Source organism: Phascolarctos cinereus, unplaced genomic scaffold (genome assembly GCF_003287225.1).
Source record: "Phascolarctos cinereus isolate Bilbo 61053 unplaced genomic scaffold, phaCin_HiC Scaffold_5;HRSCAF=322, whole genome shotgun sequence".
Lineage (NCBI taxonomy): Eukaryota > Metazoa > Chordata > Mammalia > Diprotodontia > Phascolarctidae > Phascolarctos > Phascolarctos cinereus.
In genome coordinates, this window is record NW_027555958.1 from 400,916,578 (window position 1) to 400,941,382 (window position 24,805).

At 37.1% G+C, this 24,805-nt stretch overlaps 2 protein-coding genes and 1 long non-coding RNA gene across 9 annotated transcripts in view; 2 read left to right on the forward strand and 1 right to left on the reverse strand.

Moving 5' to 3' along the window:
- The window catches only part of ODR4 (odr-4 GPCR localization factor homolog), a 48,278-nt gene extending 45,469 nt beyond the window's left edge, over positions 1-2,809 (reverse strand). The window contains exons 1-2 of one of the 4 annotated variants that reach the window (XM_078156449.1): positions 2,646-2,808; positions 1,186-1,404 (exon numbers count right to left, since the gene is read on the reverse strand). The gene's annotated coding sequence lies outside the window, so the exon portion shown is untranslated. Of the gene's footprint in view, positions 1-1,185; positions 1,405-2,645 lie in introns of all 4 variants that reach the window. The other 3 variants (XM_078156451.1, XM_020984414.2, XM_020984416.2) reach the window with 3 other exon arrangements.
- Positions 2,810-2,889: 80 nt separating this feature from the next.
- On the forward strand, positions 2,890-3,686 carry LOC144457822 (uncharacterized). Its single transcript, XR_013487351.1, has 2 exons — positions 2,890-3,128; positions 3,535-3,686. It is a non-coding gene; the product is annotated as an uncharacterized LOC144457822 (long non-coding RNA).
- TPR (translocated promoter region, nuclear basket protein) overlaps positions 3,588-24,805 on the forward strand; it is a 68,858-nt gene continuing 47,640 nt past the window's right edge. For 3 of the 4 annotated variants that reach the window (XM_020984407.2, XM_020984409.2, XM_020984408.2), the window contains exons 1-18: positions 3,588-3,848; positions 6,133-6,237; positions 11,147-11,220; positions 12,121-12,217; positions 13,460-13,563; positions 15,005-15,169; positions 15,573-15,665; positions 16,578-16,658; positions 16,753-16,840; positions 18,139-18,279; positions 18,861-18,952; positions 19,191-19,388; positions 20,159-20,266; positions 21,236-21,462; positions 23,121-23,284; positions 23,647-23,783; positions 23,868-24,016; positions 24,563-24,725. In XM_020984407.2, coding sequence (XP_020840066.1) covers positions 3,698-3,848; positions 6,133-6,237; positions 11,147-11,220; positions 12,121-12,217; positions 13,460-13,563; positions 15,005-15,169; positions 15,573-15,665; positions 16,578-16,658; positions 16,753-16,840; positions 18,139-18,279; positions 18,861-18,952; positions 19,191-19,388; positions 20,159-20,266; positions 21,236-21,462; positions 23,121-23,284; positions 23,647-23,783; positions 23,868-24,016; positions 24,563-24,725 — 2,337 coding nt within the window. In that variant the 5' untranslated portion in view covers positions 3,588-3,697. Of the gene's footprint in view, positions 3,849-6,132; positions 6,238-11,146; positions 11,221-12,120; positions 12,218-13,459; positions 13,564-15,004; positions 15,170-15,572; positions 15,666-16,577; positions 16,659-16,752; positions 16,841-17,475; positions 17,607-18,138; positions 18,280-18,860; positions 18,953-19,190; positions 19,389-20,158; positions 20,267-21,235; positions 21,463-23,120; positions 23,285-23,646; positions 23,784-23,867; positions 24,017-24,562; positions 24,726-24,805 lie in introns of those variants that run through there. The other variant, XM_078156448.1, reaches the window with a different exon arrangement.

Genomic DNA, 24,805 nt, shown 5'->3' on the forward strand with positions numbered 1-24,805 from the left:
GGGTATCACCATCTTTGGATATGGTTGAGGTGGGTTTACAGAACAGTCAAAATGTACTGCCTTTTTTCAACAGTAGGTATGATGATTACTTTTAAAATATCAAAAGGACATGGAATTGACTAGATCATATAAATCCTTCCTAGCTCTCCAGTGCAGAAGCCCAATACTGCCAGCTAAGGGAGCAAAAGTGAACTTGAGGTTCAAATATTCTGCCTCTATCAGTGAATCTTTCTCTCTATTCTAATTATACAAGGCCTACTCAAGTTCATCTTCCCCTATCCTCTAAATCCATCTGACTACAATGTCCTTTGAAATCCTCAGTCTATGCTCAAACTTCAATACTTCCTCAAATTATTCAACCAACACTCCTTCCACTCCTCAATTTAACAGAAACCAAGCTCCCCTCTGAGGCTATCATATCCTTTACAATCTTGTTCACTGGAGGCCACTGATGCCCATGACTTTTGTCTATCCACTCAGTCTATCAAGTTTAAAAATCTAGCATTATCTTTGACTCTTTCCTCTCTCATAACTGTCAAATCCAATCAGTTATTAAATCCTATTGATTCCATTCCTTTCCCTCCAATCCATTTTTCTACTGTAGCCAGAATTGTTCTTATACATGTATCTGATCAATTTTCTTTTGAAAAAATCCATTTGCTCAAAAATCTTCAGTGGCTTCCTAGTACTTATTAATTAAAATTTAAGTTCTGGCATCTCCCTTTCTTTCTAGCATTACCTCACTCTCCTCCAAGCAATCTATGCTACAAAGAAACTGGCCTACCTGTTTCCAAATTACAAGTCAACAAGCATTTATTAAAGCTAAGTGCTAAGTGCTGAGCATACAAGGATATGCAAAAAATAGTCCTCCTCAAGGAACTGACAGTCTAACCAGGGAGACAACATGCAAACAACTGTACAAAAAAACATAGAAAAGGATAAATTGGAGATAATCAGGAGAAGTAAGGCACTAGGTACAAATTCTTATAGAAGGTGGGATTTTAGGTGGGCCTTGAAGGAGCCAGGAGACAGATGACAGAAAAAATTCCAAGCATGGAGAACAATCAATGAAAATGTCAAGGTCAGAGATAGATTGACCTGTATGCAAAGATCAGCAAGGAAATAAGTGTAACTGGATCACAGAGGAGGGGAGGAAGGTACCCCCTATTTTTTTTGCTTGCTTACCTTTGCTCAGGTTGTTTATTCCTTGAGTATTTTTTCTCCTCCAGTTCCTGTAGAATTCCTACATATTCTTTAAAACTCAATTCAAATGTCACCATTCATTCATTATGCCAACAAGTCAACAAGCATTTATTAAGGTCTTATTATGTGCCAGGTGCTGTGCTAAGTGAAGGGGACACAAAGAAAAGCAAAAGACAGTGCCTGCCCGAAGGATTTCACAATCTATTTAGAGAGACAACATGTAAACAAGAATGTACAAAAAAAAACATACATAGGTTAAACTGGTGAGTATTATTACCTCATGTCCCAAGTCAGAAATGACCTTTCCCTTCATATAACACTTTGTTAGGCATCTCTACTGATGTATTTCAGCCAGTCAATAAATATTGATTAAGCATTTACTACATTTGTACCAGGCACTGGGATAAGTTCTGAGGACACAAAGAAAGGCAAAAACAGTATTCCTGACCTCAAGGAGTTCACAATTCCAAAGCAAAAGATCACAAGGAAAGTAGGTGACCCATACGAGGTACACAGACGATGCATGGTAATGTTAGAAGAAAGGTGGAGGGGAGTTCGAGGGTAAGACAGAAGATTTCTAGGAAAAACCTCATGCAATTGGTATTTGAACCAACTCTTGAAGGAGGCCAGGGAATCCAAGAGAAAGAGGTGAAGAAGTAGAGCATTCCAGAAGTGAGACAGACAGCCAAGTGCAAGGGCAATGGGATACAAAAAAAGTGACCCAAAAATCTTGGTATAGTTTTATGCTTTAAGAATCTGTATTACGGGGTTTTTTTGTGTATGGGTCTTCTCCTCCTAAACTATAAGTTTCCTGAAGTCAAGTACCATTATCATCTAACTAAAATTTACCCAAAAGCTAATACAGTACTTCAGAGGGTAGGTGCTGAATATATACTGAACTGAACAGCAAGTGCCCCCAGAACAACCCAAAACACTTCAAACAATAACATGACCTTGGGCAAGTGACTAAATCTTCCAAGTTAATATTCATTTCACTGGTCAACATTATTTTGTATAATGGAGTGGGACTGAATATTCTTCAAAGTTCCTCCTAGCTCCAAAGACTAATGTGTCACAACCGAAGTACCATCCAAACCACTCTTTCCTCCTCGTAATGAAAATCAAGAAGCCACAGAGCTCGTCCTCAAGGGTCCCAGTGCCAGACTCCACTATTAACAAGCTGTGGGTCAAACGTGGCCCAACCACTGCCCCTCCCACCCCCAGGGCCTCAGTTTCTTTATCTGCATAAAATAGGAGATGGAACCACATTCGCGACGGTCCTTTTCCCGCCTTCTCGGCCGCCCCCCCCCCCCACCAGATGAAAGGCTCTCGCCCTTCTGTTCCGGCCTCCTATTCCCAGGGCTGACAGCCCAACTCCGGGCAGCCTCCTCTTCTCTCTAGGGCCCAGATTCCCGCCTCAGCCCCACCACGGGCTGACTCACCTGTGGGGGAGATGGGCGCGCCCACAGGCCCCGGGGGTGGCGATAGGGGCTGCAGCTACTGCCTCGGCAGCCCCAGCTTCCGTCCCAGCCGCTCAGCGTCGCGTGTACAGACGGAAGACACCTCACTCCCGCCTCAGGCCTCTAGCCGCCTTTCCGAGCACGGGGAGAGGAGAGAAGCTGGCGCAACCTGATGACGTATATGACTGTGCCTTCTAACCGACGTAGGAAAACGAAGCCCCGCCCTTTACCCCAGTCTTCCCCACTACTATTGGGAGGCGACCCCTGTTCCCCCGCCCCCTTCCGGACGGCCATAGAGAGTGTGGCGGTAGCGGCACCAGTCCGCCCCGCCCCGCTCCGGCCCTCCGGAACTGATGCCCTTTAGCGGCTCTCTGACCAAGAGCACCCGAAGACGACGACCCATGACGTCCCGAAACCTCAGTGAAAAGGGCTCTCGGCTCCTTGGGGCGGGACGCGGGTTGACTAGTAAGTAGCACCGCCCCGCCCACCCCCGCCCCGCCTCGCAGACAGTTTTCTCGCACAGGAGGGCAGGGGGGGAGAAGGGGATTGGGTTCCAGGACTGTGCTGGAGGTGGAGCGTGGAGGAGTAGTTGGCGTGACGAATGAGGAAGAGAAACGGGAGGGAGGATTACTACATTTCCCGCCGTTCTGCGCGCATGCTGTGAAGGAGGCGGGGTGGGGGGGAGGCGACAAGAAGGGTGCGCGCGCATCCAGGAATCGAGCTGCCTCTAGACTCGGTTTCCCAGGGTGCTCGAGGGAGTCCGTCTGAGCGCCAGCCACGCGAAAAAAGGGGGGGTAGGGCGTGCGCGCGCATCCCCCGGGGCGGGGTGAGAGTCGAGGTTTCCTCTCCAGCCCGTCCCTTGGCTTCCCAGGGTCCCGCCGAGCTAGCCTCAGGGAGTCGGGCGCGCGCGGGAGCGTAGCGCGGGAGGTTCCGGCGCAGGCTCGGGCCACGGCCCCGGTCTCCGCCTCCGCCTCCTTGTCCTTGGCCTCGGCCCTCTCCCAGCTCCCCTTCTTGAAGATCTAGACATTGGCAACATGGCGGCGGTGCTGCAGCAGGTTCTTGAGAGGCAGGAGCTGACCAAACTGCCTAAGCCCGTCCAGGCCAAATTGGAGAAATTCCTGGCGGACCAGCAGAGCGAGATCGACTGCTTGAAGGGGCGGCACGAGAAGTTCAAGGTGGAAAGCGGTAAGTGGGCCTCCCGAACTACCCTCTTCGAGTGACCCCGCTCGAAAAGCGCTTCCCGCCCCTTCTCCTCCCCTCCCCGAGCTTTGCGTGGGAGCTGCCGGACTTAGCGTCAGGAAAAGGCCTTCTCCACTCGGGGCCCTGACGCGCGTATCCACGCTCAGCATCCAGCGTGGTTCAAGGATCTGCCCCCTCCCAACCTGGACCTCTTGGAGGTGGTATCCCTAGCCGTTTACACTTAATATCAGTAAAACCTTAAGGATCGTCCCGGCCAACCTGTGCATTTTACAGATGTGAAAACCCGAGGCCTGGCCCTCTGCCATACAAATATAACGTAGCAAAGCTAAGATTTGAATACAAGGCCTTTGACTCCACATTCAGTCTTCTCTCCTACCGTATTGAGGTAAACAATCCAAACATTAAGAATACAAATACAAAGAATGAAACGACTGGAGCTTACGTTCCAATTTAGGAGAGACACATAGGACAAAAATCTTAGTGCAGTTTTAAGCAGTTGAAGCTTTAAAACATGTAAGGACGCATGGGAAAAATATAGAGAGAATAAATACAAAGTAGTTTAGGAAAGAACGGTACTAGCAGCTGGAGGAATCAAGAAAGGCTTCGTATAGAAAGTGATACTCGAATTGTGTCTGGGGAGAGGAAAGGGATTCTTTAAGAAAGAAGCAGAGAGTATATTCTAGGCAAAGGATTGTCGCCAGTGCACAGGCAGAGAGACAGGAGATACAGTGTTGTGACTAAGGCCACTTTGGCTGAATGTCAAAGTGTGAGGGGTGGGAGTAAAATCCATTGAACTTGGAAAGATAAGTTGGGCCTAGATTATAAAAAGTTTCAAAAGCTAAGCAGGAGGTTATATTTATTCTGGAGCAGTCAAGGAGCACTGGAGTTTATGACATACGGGAGTGCTGTTAGAACTGTACTTGAGGAATGTCGTTTTGGCAGCAGTGGAGAGAGACTTCAGGCATTGGAGACCAATGAGGAGGCTGTTAAAAAAAAAATCTAGGAAAGAGATGAAGAGGACCTGAAGTAAGGTAGCTGAGAGAAGGGATCAGATGTGAAAAATGTGGAGATAGAAATGGCAAGATTTCACAGCTGATTGGATGGTACCAAGGTTATAAATGTGGGAGGAGTGGAAAAATGGCCGTGTCTTCAACAGATTATGGAATATTGGAACATGGAAGAGTTTGAATTGAAGGGAAGTACTGAGTTTGAGATGTCTGTGGGGGACATCTAATTTGAACTTGCATTAGGTATTTGGTGATCCTGAACTGAAGTTCAGGGGAGATACTGAGGGTAGATTTGTAGATCTGGAAGTCACTTACATAGATACAGTAATTAAACCCATGAGTGCTGAAGAGGACATAAAGGGAGACAAGAGAAGAACCTTAAGGGATACCCATATTTAGGGGAAATGAAACAAACCAGAGAAGACAATAGAAAGGGAGAAGTCAGGCAGTTAAAGAGGAGAACTAGAAGAGAACAGTGTCACAAAAACCCAGAGGAAAGAGTGTCCAGGAGGAGAAGGGTGATCAACAGTGTGAAATGAAGCAGGTTGAACACCATCTCTGCAAGAAGCCTTTGATCCCCTTAAAGTTGGTCAATTCCTCATTAATGAATCAATTCAGTATTGTTTAAGTACCTATTTTGTGCAGAGTACCTACTCTGTGCCAGCTGCTAACTTGGTCCTCAGGTGACATAATATGCTTTCAAGCCTGTCTTTGAAGATTTTTTTATTCTGTAAGTATTTATATCCAATAAGTATTTAAGGGCGTACTGTGTGCCAGTCTCCATTGGCATAGCTCTCAGGTATCCAGAATCAACTCCACACCAAGATAAGGCATCAGTGCTAATGTTAGTCTGTGGTTTTCTAAGTCAGTATGTGGCTCTCAAGGATTCATTTCTTCTAGAATTTGATCTACTGCCATAGTACACTTTAAAATCATTGAAAGAACCCTTTAAAAGACTTAAAATGTAAATTATCTGGGAGTAGTTGAAAGAATATTGGACTAGAAGTTTGACTTGAGTTTTCAGTTCCTGGCTCTGACACTAGCTAGTTGTGTAACATCAGGTAAGTCTTTTAAATTGTTTGGACCTCATTTCTTCATCTCTCAAGTGAAGGAGCTCAACTAACTGCTACCAGCTCTCTGATTTTATTCACGTTTACTTAAAGCCTCAGGAAATTAAAGTTTACTATTAAAATATTTTACATTTTTACATTTACATGAACAAAATGTAAACAAATTGTGACATTGCAGTTTTTTTCCCTCAGAACAACAATACTTTGAGGTAGAGAAGCGGCTGTCCCAGAGTCAGGAGAGACTTGTAAATGAAAGCCGAGAATGCCAAACTTTGCGTCAAGAGCTGGAAAAACTTAGTAAGTGTTTTTTAAGTAACATAAATTTATGTGTAGTAGTATTTGGAGGTATGTGGAAGTCTTCTAACGCTCCTGAGAAAATGCATGAAAGTTTTTGAATTATGTATGTATTACAGTCATTCAGCTTTTGATCTAGTTTGTCTCTTCTATTTGATTTACAGCCTATTTTGTTTATCTTTGAAGGGGAAAAACAACAAAAACAAAATAAAGATAGAAAAGGCTGAGTTATAAAATGTACTGTTTTGGACTGCACTGTGTGTCAGATAGTGATAGATCAAATGACAAAAGACCATAAGTGGTCATCTATGTGAAATTATGGTGAAGGTGAGAAGTAATGTATAAATTTTAAATCTTATTATCACAGAAAAGCCATTTACTTCTTTGCGTTGTGTTCCTTAATGAAAAACTACTAATTTTGCCATGTATAGCTTTACTAATTCATAATTCTTTTTTGTCATGTTAACAGTTTAAATGCATGAAAGAATTATCAGCTTCATTCTTGCCATTTACTCTTATAATTGGAAAACTCATTGTTTTGATAGAAATGATAGAAATCTGACTTCTTAATCGATTACACAAGAAAGAGAGCTGTCCACAAATGAAATAGTTTGCCTCTGGAGGCTGTAGATTTCGCATCATTGGAAGTTTTAAGGTAGAGACTAAATAACCAGTTGTTGCAGTTCTAGTTGGGATTCACATTTTGGATAAAGATTGAACTAGATGATCTCCAAGATCTCTTTTATGATTTTAAGACTAAAAACATTGGAATTATAGCAACATACACAGTAAGCACATATTCAGCAAACAGAGAAAAAACTTATCTTAGCCCCTGTGTTTGAGAAACTTATAATCCTGTAGAGTAGCACCAACACAGATTGATGAAATATGCAATGTTACAAGGTTGATGCATTAAAGAGATAAACAAAAGCCCTATGTAGAGAGAAGGTTGTTAGAAACTTGGGGGATCAGGGAACACTTTATTTGGGAAGTGGCATTTGAGGTAGCCTTTAAAGAATGTCTCTAGTGTCGGATAAAGAAGAGGAGGAAAGAAGGGCATTCTGGCTTTAGGGAGTCAGGCAGCAAAGGCACAGAGGCATGACAGTGAACATTGGTTGCTCAAAGTAATCCTCTGAGCCTAGTTATTTATCCTTACTAAATTAAATCTTAGATGCAGCTCATCTTTCTACTTTGTTGAATGATATTTTTTTTGGCCCCTGGTTCTGTAAACCTAACATACTATGTTATGCCTTCATCTAAGTCATTCATAAAACATATTCACCAGAATGGGGTCAAGGACAGAATGCTGTGGCACTCCGTAGGAGATTTCGCTCCAACGTGACTTTGATCCATTAATCACTAGTTTTGGGGACCAGTTTTAAATTCATCTAGTTCTGTCATCATTCAACTTACATTTCTCCATTTTGTACACACGGATACTCTGAAAGACTTGGTCAAGTCTCTTTTTGAAATCCAGATACTGTGTGTTTGGCAGTTTCCTTATTTGCTAGTCTAATAATTCTATCAAAAGAGGATTTGAGGTTAATGTGGCATGACTTATTCCTGAGCAATCCATCCTGCCTTCTCTCCCTAGAATATGGTACCAAACCATCCCTAATACTTTCTGAAAGTTTATCAATTATCAAAATTAAATTTTTAGGTCTGTAGTTTGAAGAATCTATTTTCTCCCCTTTTGAAAACCAGGAAACTCATTTATCCATCAACATTCCTGATGGCATTTCTTCCTTTTTCTGTAATTTTTCAAAGATCAACAAAAATGACTTAGAAACCGTTTGGTTCTGGCAACTTTTTTTGAATGTACTTCGTTCAGGCCTGGTGATTTGAACTCTGTAAGTAAGGATAGTTAGATGTTCTTATCATCTCTTCATGTATCTTGTTATGTAAATGTCTTGTTAACCATTGGTGTTCTATTATTTTCAGACCAAAGATGTTTCACCTTGACAGAAAAAACATAAACAAAATAGGAATCAAGTAGTTCTACCTTCTTTCTATCAACCATCATCATCCCAGGAAGTATTTTTAAGTCATATTAAAAAATGTCAGTCCATAAGCAATCATTTAGATCTTATTATGTGCCACTGTTGTAGTAGGTATTAGAGATACAAAGACAAAAGTGAAACTCAGGGAGCTTACACTGTGATAGAAGAGACAACATGTATACATCTAAGTTTATACTGAATATACACAAAATGAATACAGGGTAATTTGGGGAGGGTATGTACTAAAAGTTGAGGTTGTGGGAGATGAATCAGAAAAAGCTTCACATAGAAGATGGTGCCTCAGATGAGCTTTGAAGAAAACCAGGAATCCCAAAAAGTATTCCAGGCATAGAGAGCCTTTTGTGTATGATGAACAGCAAGTAGGCCAGTAACATTGGACTAAAAAGTATCTGGAGGATAGTAGTATGTAAGAAGATTGGTAAGGTAGGAAAGGACCAAGCTGTAAAGAGATTTAAATCTGTCAGATCATAGAGGTCATGGGGAGCTTCTGGAATTTTTTGAATGGTTGAGAGGAAAGGGGGAGGTGACATGATCAGATCCTTGCTTTAGGGAAATCATTAACAGCTGTGTGGAGGAATATCTGGAGTGGGGATTTTCCTTTTCTTCTCAGTATAACCTCAGGGATGTTGTAGAGGTGATTCCTGCTCAACTGTTGATTGGATTAAATAACTTCAGAGGTCTCTTCCACAGCAGAAGTCTATTTAGTCTATGACTAAATGAAGTGGAAGTTATCCTCCCTCCTCCCAGGAGTTCAAAGATATCCTTCCTCTGCTGATTTGAACTGTAACTATTTTAAATCTTGTTGTTGATGTTAGAAGTGGTCTCATCGTCCCTTAAAATCTTAAGTAAATGCTGATTCTTCTTAACGATATTCTTAGTTTTGCTTTAGCATAGTGAAAAACATTTTCTTCTTGTTTTTAACTACAAGTAAGAAGGGAGTTAAGAACACTACTTGTCAGGCACAAGTAGATAATCCTAAGTAATACATCTAAGACTCTATAGGCAGCTGGTTGTATAGTGGATAGAGTTCTGGATCTGGAGAGGGGAATAGTTCAGTTTAAATCTTTCCTCAGACACTAGCTATGTGACCCTGGGCAAATCACCCAAACTATTTCAGCTTCTGTTGCCTCATCTGTTGGGAAATATTATAATAACATCAATCTCAAGAGTTTTTGTGAGGGTCAGATGAGATACTATGTAAAGCACTTGAAAAGCTTAAAGAGCCATAGAAGTACTAGCTATTACTATTAAATAAACAGGAGGAACACAAGAAAAAACTTTAAAACAAAATCAGTAAATATTAAATATTATAGGGACATATCTGCCACTTCAGAGGCCAGTAACAGCAAAACAGCAGCAAACTTATGAAATAGGAGCATTGGAAGTATTCTCATTAATCTTCCCAAACATTGGAGAAAAGAGTTTCCAATAAAGTGTTGTCAGATTCAGTTTATTTGCTTCTGTGTTATCTCTTCAACGCTGGAGGAGGACTACTAGGACACTAGAACTGTGTAGGAGATATGCCTGAAGGGTAACGATAAGAAAAATGGCAAAGTATATTAAAACATTCTTTATTTTCCATACTTAGTATGTATTCTCCTTAGTATTATAAAGTAAGAATGGATAAGATTGTTGCTACATACCCTGTGGGTTTTATGCCTCAAGTAATAAAAATAATAGCTTACATTTATACCATGTTTTATTTTTACATATTCTAAATATTATTGTCTCATATGATCCTAGCAAACACAATATAATTTTTGTCCCACTGTGCAAACTAGAACTCCAGGGATTAACTCCAACCACCTCCTTGGAATCATATTTCTTTATCCTCTTTCTCCCTGCCAATACACAAAAACCCGCTTCCCTGCCCTGTTTAACCAAATGAACACTTCCATTGCCTCTGGAAAAGGGCACATTGGTCACCTTCTCTTTTGTTGTACTCATTATTCGGTGACTAAGAAATTTTATTTTGCTTTACTCTGATACATGTGTAATTTCTCTCATTAGAATGTAAGGTTCTTTGAAGACCAGGGACTGTTTTGGTTTTATATTTGTGTCTCTAGTACTTTGCCTGGTAATTGGCACCTAGTAAATGCTTTTTTTTTTCATTCATTCATTCTCTTTGTGAGTGTCTTAATATTATCTACCCTCCCCAAACAGCCTCTAAGGTCCTTTCTAACATTTATTTTTGGGCAAATCTCATTCATTATATAATTTTATCACTGCTTAGGTGACTTTATGCCTGTTCTGCAGGTTTGATTACAGTCCTGTCAAATAATAATCCATGAATTCAGAACTAATTCTCAGTCTTTTTTTCTGTATCTGTTTTCTTAATTTTAAAAGTTTTTACAGTCACTATATGACCAAGTGTTCTTAATTTGTTTGCAAATATAGCAATTACAAACACTTTTGTGTGTGGTGTACATTTTGTTGAGTCAGCGCAGTGTAGTTAGAAGATTGGTGCTGGAGTTAGGATAATTATCTGAGTTCAAGTGCTGCCTCTTACACTAATTGGGCATGTGACTAAACCTCCCAGTAGCCCAGAGAACTTTCTTAAGACTCTATAAGTTATAGAGCCTGTCATCATTGGTATTAGGCATTCTTCATTGTAATTTTATTTTGCCAGTGAAATCACAGGTCTGGTCCAAATCAAATAATATATTTTGATTAAGTAAGAGATGATAATATTTGAAAAATTAGAAACTATTGAACCAATTTTTTATATCTTTGGTCAAGTCATAGTCTGTTGGGGCTTCAGTTTCCTCAGCTGTAAAATGAAACAGATTCCATGTTCTCTAAGGTTGCTTTCAGATCTAAAGTTCTGTGATTCTATTTCTGTACTTAAGTGATTGGATAAATCTTTAATTTTTAATAATCTTTATATTCAGATCAACAACTGAAGTCGGTGACTGAGAAAAACAAAGAACTGGAAACTGCCCAAGATCGACATATTGCTATTCAGGTAAAATAATCATTGTTCATATGCATAAAGTTTTGCCAATTATTTGTAGTTCACATTCCAAGTTAGTAACTATGTAAGTATGGTTGTTTTTATTGTGCACTTTTTTTTGCTCCTTTGTATCAGTTGCTTCTTGGCCAAGACAGGTAATGTATAACAAAATAAAGTTTGTATTGACATCAGATTATTTCTTAGGAGACAAGGTTTTCAGAAGATTAGGGAAGCGAATAAAAATATTTCCATTGAATATAGTTGAAAAGAACCCTCAATTATAATAATGGATTTCTTGGCCACCGTAATGATGAAAGGTCGTCACACTCCAAAAATAAAAATAAAATTTTAGAATATGGCCATAACATTTAATTTTTAATCACATTTTTTGTTTGTTTTTGTTTGCTTTTGACCAAAATACAAAAACAAAACATTTGAGATATTATCTCTTCTTCTTACAGGAGTACTCATGAAAATTTGCACACATAAGTTGCTTTATCTCATAATGGGAGGTTTGCTTATATACCCTTTGAAAGATTTTAATCCTTATTACTTTATATATTCAATGGGCTCATTTTAAAAATAATTACTTTTAAAATGAGAGAAGTGGTGAAGTAAAATAGATCTAGTGCTGACTGGAGCCCAGAGCATAATTTCCCTAGATTTGTTTAACATTCAGAATTCTTCCTTAAAATAAGCAGTACGAAAAAGTGAATTATGTTGAAAAAAAAGACACCTATAGTTAAGGTGTAGCTGATTTAAACCAGACAAAATTAAGATGTGTGTCTAGAATTTATCTGAAAATTTCATATGCCTAGTTCCTATGGATTGATAAGTACAATAATTTTACTTACGTAATTAATTTACTTATGTTACATTGCTTTTCCTTCATAATCTTATTTTAATTAACAGAGCCAGCTTACAAGATCAAAGGAAGAATTGGAAGCTGAGAAAAGAGATTTGGTCAGAACCAGTGAGAGACGTTCACAAGAACTTGAATATTTAACTGGTATGAAGAATATGTTCCAAAATTTTGCTTTTTATTACGTAACTGAAATAAGTTACTTTATAAGATTTAAAGAGGAAATCTGAAGTTACACTCTACTTTCAATTTTTTTCATTTAATATTTTAGACTATGTAATAAAGATGTAAATAATGTATTATTATTTCTTGTGGGGGGGTGGGCTAGGCAATGGGGTTAAGTGACTTGCCCAGGGTCACACAGCTAGTAAGTGTTATGTGTCTGAGGCTGGATTTGAACTCAGGTACTCCTGAATTCAGGGCCAGTGCTCGATCCACTGCGCCACCTAGCTGTCCCCCAATAATGTATTATTTCTAGTCTTATAATGGGAGGGTTGCTTATATACTCTTTGAAAGATGTTAATCCTTATTGCTTTATGTATTCAGTGGGGTCATTTTAAAAATAATTACTTTTAAAATGAAAGAAGTTATGAAGCAAAGTAGATCTAGTGCTGACTGGAGCCCAGAGCATGATTTTCCTAAACGAGCTGCTGAGTAGCCTGTCGTCCGAATTTTGTAAGGGTGTGTGAAAGAGCTGCAAACAATGGTAAAGAATACATTTGAGGGGGGCAGTTAGGTGGTGCAGTGGATAGAGCGCTGGCCCTGAAGTCAAGAGGACCTGAGTTCAAATCCATCCTCAGACCAAACACTTGTCACTTACTAGCTGTGTGACCCTGGGCAAGTCACTTAACCCCAGTTGCCTTAAAAAAAAAATACGTTTGAGGAGCAGCTAGGTGGCACAATGGATGGAGCTGTGGCCTTGGAGTTAGGAGGACCTGAGTTCAAATCCAGCCTCAGACACTTGACACTTACTAGCTATGTGACCCTGGGCAAGTCACTTAACCCCGGATGCCTCACCGAAAAGCAAAAATATATATATATTTGAAAAATATATGTATTTGAATTTTTCTCTTTTTTCTTTTTCTTTGTTGTTGTTGATATCCTGTTGTATTCCTAAATATTAGTGAATGACTGTATTACAGATGAAGGTCAGATTTATAGAACAATTAAGCATGGAATAATTGAATTAAAGAGCTAGGTGCCTGTTTTAGAAAGCTAAGTGGTATATTTTTTATTTACTGCATTTAGATTTTGTTGTACATTTAGTACATTATGTGAAAGCTACAGTTTTAAGTGTTAAGGGACATACAGTTATGAGTAAGAAAGACATAGTAATTTATACTCTGCAGTACTTTTAATAACTTTCATATCCTGTTCTGGCTTTTCTAGAGGATGTTAAACGCCTGAATGAAAAACTTAAGGAAAGCAATACATCAAAAGGAGAGCTACAGTTAAAACTAGATGAACTTCAAGCATCTGATGTTTCTGTTAAGGTACTTAGCATATACAAATTATGATTAATGGTAAAAACTTTTGAAAAATAAATCTCAAATACAATCAGTTGTACTTCTTTATTACTGTTGTCATAAGAGGTTATAGTCTCTCTACTCTTTAATGTTAGAGGTCCAGAGCTGCCACTTTTACTGGGAATGTTACATAGCTGGCTAGGACGTTAGTCATCATCTGTTAAATTTAATTTAGATGTTTTCCTTTTTTTTTTTAATTTAAGATAAGCAACCAAGTGGGGGTAAATGGAATTTATGACACCTCCCTGAATTCTCTCTTTGTATATTGACAAATCCACAACCAAGCTCTAACTTTCTAGTTATCTTCTGACATATAAAAATTTCCTCTCTCATGGTCCATTGTGAACTCTCCAGAGGTAGCCTTAAAGTGTAAATCTCACCAGCCTAGTTTAGAAATGTAATTCCCTTAAGTTTATCTATGTATAACTTTTGTTTCTCCTTCCTCTGGGTAATGTGGCAGAGTGTGTCTCCTTTATGAGGGCTCTAAAACCAGAATCATTTCTTTGTCTCTCTGATGTAATTGAAAACAATATAAATATAGTGAAAACTCTGATGAGGTACAGTTTTGTTTGTTTTTGAAACTCTAGGACTGTGCTTACACATAATGAAAACTGAGGTTTTACCTCCTAGATCTCTGCATGTCAATACTGGAAGCAGTAGCTATCCAGGATGCCATGGGTGTATTTCCTATAACACTGAAATGAGTAAAATCAAGTCAGTTAATCAATCAAACCATTATTAGGCAGCTGTTTTATGTCACACACTGCGTTATATGTTGACAATAAAAATACAAAGGATGAAACACTTCCTACCTTCAAGGGACTTATATTCTATTTGTGGAAATAAGTACATAAATAAGCCCATGCAGAGTAAATGTGAACAATAGATATGTTGTGGTACAGGGTACTAGTAATTGAGGGAGTAAGGAAAGGAAGAGAAGCAATCTGTGAGGCAGAGGCAATGAGAAGGTGCATTCCAGACATGAGATATGGCTATAGAAAAGGCATGGAAATGAGAAATGGGATTACACTTTTGAGGAATCAGAGAGGCCTATTTGAATGGATTGTGAAATGTAGGAAGAGAAGAAATGTGTAATGAGGTTGGAAAGATTGGTTTGAACCAGGGTGTATAGGACTTTAAAAGATAAAGTCTATAAGAAAGACTTTGTAATTATAATCTGATTGTGTGACATTTTAAAGTGTTCCTTAATGCCCATTATATGCAAGTCTTCTGCAGTTGATTTTCTGTGAAGCAAAATTTTATTCAAATTATACCCTGCAAAAAGCACCTATGACTTTAAGCAAATGTAAATATAGCTGGTATTCTTTAGTTGTATCCCAACTCTAGTTTATATCCCTTATAAAACTTTTTTTGCCCTCTGTAAAACTATTTCATGTGATTTCCATAGTATCGAGAGAAACGATTGGAACAAGAAAAGGAATTACTACATAGTCAAAACACATGGCTGAATACAGAACTAAAAACCAAAACTGATGAACTCCTGGCTGTTGGTAGAGAAAAAGGAAATGAAATCCTGGAACTTAAATGTAATCTTGAAAACAAAAAAGAAGAGGTAAGTTAGTGGAATAAAAATACTATCTTTATGGATGTGTGGTCAAATCTTTTCATATTTAGAATTATGTGTCAAATTTTACGAGATATTTGTTCAGTCTTGAAGCAAAACAATATTCTAGTAGGATAAGCATCAAAAACTGAGGATATTATTAACATTCTGTTCATTAAATCAGAAACCAGTTAAAGATTTCTTTAAAACTTCCCTACAACTGATTTTTTAATATTGTTACTTGGGATTTCATTTTAAAAAAAGAAAGGGACTCCATGTTGTACTAGTACATTTTTTGCAAAGGTGTGTGTAAAAGAGGACACTTGAGTTTTTATTAGACAGTATAATCATGAAATTGTGATAATTTAAAGTTTGTGACACTTCCTTCCCTTTACAAATTTTGTTCATGTAGGTTTCCAGGATGGAGGAACAGGTGAATGGCTTGAAAACATCAAATGAACATCTACAAAAACATGTGGAAGAGCTTCTGACCAAATTGAAAGAGGTGTGTTAAATTCAGCTACTACTTTGAGGATGTGAAAGCATTCTTAGGTTCATAAGTTTAGAGTTGGAAGAGACTTTGGGGGGGGGCCTAGGCAATGGGGTTAAGTGACTTGCCCAGGGTCACACAGCTACTGTTATGTGTCTGAAGCCAGATTTGAACTCAGGTCCTTCTGAATCCAGGGCCACTGCTCTACCTACCTGCCCCGAGAAGAGACTCATAAGAGCCATTTGAGGCAGCTAAGTATTAATAGCTTATGGGCACTAGACCTACAGTGAGAAAGACCTGAGTTCAAATTTGACCTCAGACAGTCAGTAGTTGTATGACCCTGGGTAAGTCACTTGACCTCTATCTGCCTTAGTTTCCTCATCTGTAAAATAAAAATAAGAAGAGCACCTACTGCCAGGTTCATTGTGAGGATAAAGTAAGATCATATTTGTAAAACACTTTACAAACCTTAAAGTGCTATATAAATGGTAGCTACTATTATCATTAAGTCCAGCCCTCTTATATATAATGTTTGACATTTGTAGCCTTAATTCTTCAAAAATATGTATCAGCTTGTAATTTCTAAGATCAGGAACAGACAGCAGATGCTATGTCAAAAATAGAGAATACATGTTAATTACAGTATTATGAAATTGTTTAATAGTTTTCCTGGAGAACCAAAAAATAATAAGATAATTTTACTGAAGGCTTGATTATTATTTTAATCTGTTTTGGAACATGATTATAATTTAATTTTAGGTAATCTTGTTATTTGGTAAAAATAGCATTTTCTTGCTCTCTCTGTCTCCCTCCCGATCTTTTCTCTTTTAAAAGACAACCACACCTAACCTTGACCATTTGAAAAAACTCTTAAATCTATACCAGTGGTGAGATATTATGATTATTATGATTTTGTTTACTTTCTAGGCCAAGGAACAGCAGACTAGTATGGAAGAAAAATTCCACAATGAGCTGAATGCCCACATCAAGCTCTCTAACTTGTATAAGGTAAATGCAGTATCATAAATTTTAGTGTTCCTGGTCTTGTTTTTACTGTTGTTGTTGATGCTCTTTAACAGCTTCTGATTAAACATTATTTCAGAGTGCTGCTGATGACTCTGAAGCAAAAAGCAGTGAGCTAACTCGAGCAGTGGATGAGCTTCACAAGCTTTTAAAAGAAGCTGGAGAGGGTAAGAAAGATTCTACAAGGAGAGAAAGATACTTAGAGATTCCATTTCTGTTGTGAATCATATGATTGCTGTAAATCAAGTATATTTTAGATAAGTTTATCTTAGTGATAGAGCTTACCTGAGGGATTTAAGAGCACTATTCTAGAAGTGAAATTTGTTTTCAATCTTAGTTCTAATGCTACTGTACCAAAATTTTGGGGGGGAAAATTGTTCTGTTGGCATAATTATTAAAGGCACGTCTGTATTACATAAATATGTATGTGTGTAGCTAGACAGACATATGTACACAGGATGTTCCAAAATCTTAATGCAGTTTTCAGCTATTAAAGCTTTAATCTGCACTGAGACTTGTATATTTTTCCATCACTATCTTATACACATTTACTAATAACATCTTGTAATATGTTGTTTCTTCCTAATTTTGTATACCTTATTCTCCTCTGTTTGCCAATTTTATAAAGTTAGATTTTTCCTTAGGACAGCAAGGTGGCACAGGGGATAGAGCGCTAGGCCTGGAGTTAGGAAGACTCACCTCCCTGAGTTCAGATCTCTTCTCAGATGCTTACTAGCTATGTGACCCTGGGCAAGTCACTTAACCCTGTTTGTTTTAGCTTCCTTCTGTCAGATGAGCTGGAGAAGGAAATGGCAAACCATTTCCATATCTCTGCTGAGAAACCCGAATGAAAATCACAAAGACTTGAACGCAACTGAAAAGACTGAACAACAACAACAAAGATTTTCCCTAACGCCAGTATGCTAAGCCTAGGTAGAGGCTTATAACTTTTTTTATATTCATTTCCAGAATATTCATTTTCAGAACCTATAATAAACTTTCTCACAGTGTAAGATATATTTCAATGTCTTACTCCTAACTATAAATAAAACATTTCTTAATTGATTATGCATAGGCCTTTAAGCCATATTCTAGAAAGAATATCCAGTATTTCAGATGAAGAATCAAAATGAAGTCAAGAGATTGAATTACAACCCCTTTCCATCTATCAGGGAGAGAGGGACATCAGGAGATCAAGAGAAACAGGAGAGTAAGAACCAAAGGCATGAGTATTTCATGTAATTCAAATGAAACAGGCACTTTAAATGAACAATAGTAGATAGAAGGAATGGTCGTTTCCTCTCCTGAATCCAGCTTTTATCCTTAGACGCTGATCCTTAGATTCTTAGCAAAGAATACTTTTGAGGAAAAAATAGGGATTTAAGCAGATTAAAATTTAGCAACTTCTAGATTTTTGTTCTACAGCATGATAAGATTTCTTTTTAAATTTGTCTTATATTTTAAGCTAACAAAGGAATACAAGATCATTTAATGGAAGTGGAAGAATCAAAAGCCCAAATGGAAAAAGAAATGCTAGAGAAGATTGGCAAGTTAGAGAGAGAACTAGAGAATGCTAATGATCTACTCTCAGCCACAAAAAGGAAAGGTATGGATGATATTTTCATATAAATGTTTTTAGTGACTTGGAACACTGAAATTGTTGTTCTTTGAGTATAATAGCAGGTGGTATATTCAATTAATAATATTTAAATATAAGCATTTCTTTTAAGAAATTGTCGGGTAAATTATTTAAGTTTCTTTTTATTTGACAATAAATATTATCCCTGATACTATTTTCACAACATAATGGTACCAGTCTGAGGCTCAGAGGCCAAGAGACTTGACTATAGTCAGATAGCTAGGGTGACAGAGGCAGGATTTGAACCTGGACCTCTAATAACTTCAAATTAAATACACAGATGAGGCACCAAAAAGAGAGCATTTGAAGCATGATTCAGGAGGTAATCTTGTTGTTACATTCTGTGTAACATGAAGGGGGAAGTAGTGTGAAGGAAGATTGTAAAAGTACTTAAAATGTATTATTGAATTGAAAATGTATTAATCCTTTTACGTGTGTTGAAAACTATAACTTTGGGTTTTTTTGTTTTTGTTTTTTGGGCTTTCTTTTTTGTTTTTCTTTTGAGCTTGTACAGTAATGGAATATTTTTTCTGTGTTTATTTGTGTAGGGGCCATATTATCTGAAGAGGAGCTTGCAGCTATGTCTCCCACTGCAGCAGCTGTAGCTAAAATAGTGAAACCTGGAATGAAATTAACTGAGGTGACCATTTTTTAATTTGAGTATTACAACACATTTTCATCTAAAATGTTCAGGACTCTTAAGATATTACTTAGAAGAGTCATGCTTAAAATAGAATGTTGATAGGAATATCCAGTTTTATGAAACGACTGTCTAGTCAATGTGGCAAAAAATTCAAATTTAGTTTGTGGTCTATCATGTTCTTACCTGCTCCTTTAATATTGTACTTAGACTTGACGTGGTATGTTTTCTCTTACAGCTGTACAATGCATATGTAGAAACACAAGATCAGTTACTTTTAGAGAAACTAGAGAACAAAAGAATTAATAAATATCTAGATGAAATAGTAAAAGAAGTTGAAGCAAAAGCACCGATTCTGAAACGCCAGCGTGAGGAATATGAACGTGCCCAAAAAGCTGTGGCAAGTCTATCTGTTAAGCTTGAGCAAGCAATGAAGGTAAGTGTACCCTTCTTAGGACCAAACTAGGGAACAAGTAAAGATGAAACATGATTTGTTGCCTTGATTTAAATTTTACAAAATTTAAAATTGATAGTAACAACTATCTCAATGGCATGTTGTAAAGAATGTTCTGTTTGGAATCAAGACATAGTTTAAATCTGGGATCTTCCATTTAATACTTTTGTGACCTTAGGAAAGTCACTTAACCTTTCTGGTTCTTTTCTTCCTCATCTGTAAAGAGAGAGTAAGTTTATCATGCATACTTTATGTCTTTCAAATGTCTTTTGTATTATTGGTAACTATTTTTTATCTGAAATTATAGTGTTAATGATTTACAGTCATGTAGCATTGCTATGAGGATATTAGTGTCTGTTACTATAGTGCTTGTAACATTTCTATGCCATTATATGTTACTGTCTAATAAGAATTCTATGTGGATATGTGACTAGGGTAAGGGAGTGAAATTTTCAATCAGAATGAACAGACCCATCTTTCCTACTTATTTTTTAATTTAGACCCAATTTTAAATGACAGCTATTAGTCATATGTAAATATTACATGTTGATTTTTTTTTCCCCTCAGGAAGATTAATTTAAGAAGGGTTTTTTCCTTTTTAATTTTCCCATATGTTATTTAATATTACTCTGATTATTGTAGTTCCTGAGCACTCTATGGTAATGGTAGTCTCAAACTTCTTAAAGCAAAATTTTTGTCTTACACCAGAAATACTGATTTTTACAAGCTTTAAACCTATTTCTGGCTTATAGGAAATTCAGCGATTGCAAGAGGACACTGACAAAGCCAACAAACATTCATCCGTTCTTGAAAGGGACAACCAAAGAATGGAAATACAAGTGAAAGATCTTTCACAACAGGTTAGAAAATTTTAATTTAGCACTTTAGTCTTCCTCTGATTCTGCATTTGGGGTCAGTGTTCTAAAGATAAAACTACCTTTATAATAAGTAGTTCCTTTGGTCAATAGATCCTTCATTAGAGGGAACCAGGAGTGATCCACTTTATATCAAAAGTCACCAAACAATGAATTAGATTCTAAAAAAGTTAGTGTCTGTTATTGTGTTACTGAGTTACTTTATCATATTTTATCATTCTATTGATATTGCTAAAGAGTATCTTGAAAAAAAAGTTTGTTTGCAGTGGACAGCTTTTTAGATAATAAATGCAATTTTACTTACATCAGAATTGCTAAGACTTAGTAAAAAATGTCTTACCTAGAAGGTATCAACATCTAAGTGATAAGCTGGAAGGCTTTTTTTTAGGTGATTAATTGAAGTGCTACTGTTGCTAACAATAACATTTAAATGGTGCTTTAAAGTTTTGGGAAGCACTTTTCTTATGCTAACTCATTTAATCCTCACAGTAATCCTATGGAATAGTTGCTGTTATTCCCATTTTACAAATGAGGAAACTGAGGCACAGAGACTTGCACACGGTCACACATCTAATAAGATTCTGAAGCAGTATTCTGATTTAGATCTTCCTTCCTTGCAAATCTCATTCTGTCTACTGTGCTACCTGGCTGTTTGTCAACTTTTTTTTCCCACTCTGAGGTTTTTAAAATAACAAGTACATGAAAATCATCTCTTAAAAATTTGCTTTCTGGGGGCAGCCAAGTGACACAGTGGATAGAGCACTGGCCCTGGAGTCAGGAGGACCTGAGTTCAAATCTGGCCTCAGACACTTAACACTTACTAGCAATGTGACCCTGGACAAGTCACTTAACTCCATTACCTAGCCAAAGAAAAAATTTTGCTTTCTGCTCTAAATGTTATTTTTTTTCACACCTAAATCAGCAATGCTTTAATAACATTGCATCCTCTCTTAGATTAGAGTTCTCTTGATGGAACTTGAAGAAGCAAGGGGTAATCATGTAATTCGTGATGAAGAAGTAAGTTCTGCTGACATCAGTAGTTCATCTGAAGTAATATCACAGCATCTAGTCTCCTACAGGAATATTGAAGAACTCCAGCAACAGAACCAGCGCCTTCTAGTAGCGCTTAGGGAGCTTGGGGAGACGAGAGAAAGAGAAGAACAAGAAACAACGTCTTCAAGGTAAAAAGTTGAGACCTTTTAAAACCATCTGTTTTTATATTTTTCCGTAATAAAATGGTCATCCTTTGATTTGTGTGATGGCTTTTCTGTCTTGTTATGATTTTTTTTGTTAACCTTAGGAAAATGTAATTAAAAGAATAAATCATTTAAATTTGCATATATTCAATAATATATATTCAATAATAATGAGAAAACTAAAAAATAAATATTACAGAAGACTGAAATTTTATAACTAAATTATGTATGGTAGACATACTCTGTGTAAATCCTTTCAGGTTTTAAGCCTCAATTTAAATTTCATTTCTAATTTAATCCTTTTATGGCAATTACCGTCCCTCCTTTCTGTCACCTCCCCAAAAAGGTTGTTTAAACCAAAGCAGAAAATCATGGAAGGGCTTGGATACTCTATGGCAGTCCTGCACAACCTGCAGCCCGTGGGCTGCTTACAGCATGCCAAAGGATTTTAGGAAGCCTGCAAAAAATGTAAAGGAAGACATTCTTTGTACATAGAGGAAATTTTTTGGCGGACCACAGATTGTGCAGGCCTGCTCTAAGGGTAGATGAGATGAAGGTAAGCGATAACAGAGAAGACAGAGAAGATTTTTACTTAACTTTTGTGTTTGCAACTAAGGAGATGATCTTTGAGCTGATAAGCACAGAATAATATGCTGAATTAGGAAATTGATACACAGAATAAACAAGGAGAAAGCTAAAGACCACCTTGATCACATCATCTGACCCAAATGTACTGCATCTTTGGGTACTAAAAGAAGCAGCAGATAACATTGTTGGAAGTACTCATGATATTTGAATGGTCATGGGAAAGGGAACAATACCTCAGATTTGGAAAAGGGTAAATATTGTCCCAGTTTTCAATAAAAAGAGAATAGAAGTTTTTAAAGTATGGGCCAATGACCTTCATTTTGTTTTCTGACAAAATTCTAGAACAAATTATTAAAGGAACAATTAATGTTCATCTAGAAGTGAAAGCAGTGCTCTTGAAGAGCCATCATGACTTCATCATGAACATAGGTCATGGGAATCGAACACATACAGTTCCATACAAATTCCACATAGAATAATAATAAATTAGTTATGTAATAATTTTATGTGTTGTTTAAAGTTCCCTGTGCAAATACTAGATAACCCATTGTGTGCTCAGTGGCATTAAATGATTTTTTAAAAGCATTCAAATGTGTTGGACTAAGTAAAAAAATTCAGAGAAAAAACTAGTGAATTGAAAATTATCCTTATTTTCAAATATTAATTTGATTTATATTTTGTGTTGTATACCCTATGCTTCTTAGCCTGAGATTTCCTCCCCCTGTACCTACCCATTAAATCCAGTTCTTTAAAGGCAATCTCGAATCCCTCCATGAAACAGTTATCTTCCATTAAACCCCAAATATTATGTTTTGTATTTATTTGATACAGTATTTTCTTTATTTGTATATATTTCATAACCCCCATTACATATAAACTCTAGAACAAATGTACCATGTCTTATCTAGACTTTGTCTTCCTCACCCCTAGCAGGAAAATAGGTATGACATTATGCGAAGTATTATAATATAGATTCCTGTATGAATTTCTAGCAGAACTATCAAAATGTAGTCACTGACATTTCTCTAAAGTATACAGCTATTTTTTTCCTGCAGAATTACTGAGCTGCAAATTCAGCTTGAGAGTGCCCTCACTGAATTGGAACAACTTCGTGAATCACGACACCATCAGATGCAGCTTGTTGATTCAATAGTCCGTCAGCGTGACATGTACCGAATTTTGTTATCACAAACAACAGGAGTTGTCATTCCATTGCAAGGTAGGTTAACACATTATTTAAGCTTTCAAATATTTTGGAAAAAAATAAATTTAGTGTGTTTCTAAAGTCTTTGTTAAGAAATGATCTGGTGGTAACAAAAGATTTTTATTTCTTGATTTGTGTTCACTTGCCATTTTTTGCTTTCAAAAGGTCACATGCACCTAAATGATTCTTGTTAGCTCAACATCTCCATCTCTCACTGAATAAAACAGTGAAGAACATTTATAGTACTAAATTCTGCAACCTGATCTAATTCAAGTAACCAGTGCCTGTTGCTTTTTTTTTTTTAGTGATGAAGTAAATGTAAAGACATGCAGAAAACTAAAAACAGCTCTCATATTTCTCATTTTATTTTTATGAAGCTTCAAGCTTAGAGGAAATTTCCCTGATGTCCACACCGAAACATTCTTCTGGTGTGTCACAGACCATCTCCACTCCTGCTCCAGTTTCTACAGTTGAGTCAACAGAGGCAGTAGAAGCCAAGGCTGCACTCAAACAGGTATAACTCTTATTTTCTTTGTCTAGGGCAGGTTTTAAGAAGGAAAGTCTTAAACATCATTCAATAATTGCTCTTAATATTTAGTTGCAGGAAATTTTTGAAAACTACAAAAAAGAAAAAGCAGAGAATGATAAAATTCAAAATGAACAAGTGGAGAAACTTCAGGAGCAAGTTGCAGATCTACGGTCACAACATACTAAAATTTCTACCCAGTTAGATTTTGCTTCTAAACGGTAAATCAGTTTTGTTTAGGTTGAAAAAGTCATTTAATAATTTGCTGTTTTGTTTAGAGATTAGTGAAATATAAAGAGTACCTTTTTATTTCATTAGACTCTGGTATAACTTCACTGTGGCTTTTTACAGGGTTTTTTTAGCTAACCAATATTAAGGATTTGATATATGAAAGTGAGTAGTTTAATTGGCGTAGTGAAGTGTTATTTTTATATTTCATAGGAAATTTTTTGAGTGTATTTATATTCTAGTTTGATTACTTAACATAGGACATTTGCTGTGTTGTTATTCTGATAGGAGTATAAAGTATAAGTCAAAATCAGATCTCTTTGAAAAGGATAAAATATGTAGTCATAGATAGCAAAATTATAGTAACTAGAGGTTACATTCAGGTTTTATTCAAGCCAAATTTGGAAGAAAACTGATCCTAGTGTTTAACTATGTGGTATATATTTCTGCAGTCCATTTAGATAAAAGTTGACGTTTTAAGAAGTCATTATGCTTAATTTTAGAGCTTATTAATGTATTTTTATTTTTTATAATACAAGGTATGAAATGCTACAAGATAATGTCGAGGGGTACCGTCGAGAAATTACATCCTTACATGAGAGAAACCAAAAACTCACAGCAACAACTCAAAAACAGGAGCAGATCATCAACACTATGACCCAGGATTTGAGAGGAGCAAATGAGAAGTTGGCAGTTGCAGAAGTGAGATTAGTTTTCTTTTTGTAGGTTTTACCTGAAAGTGCTTTTGCTTTTTTTTTATTTGAAGACAGATTTCTTTTTTT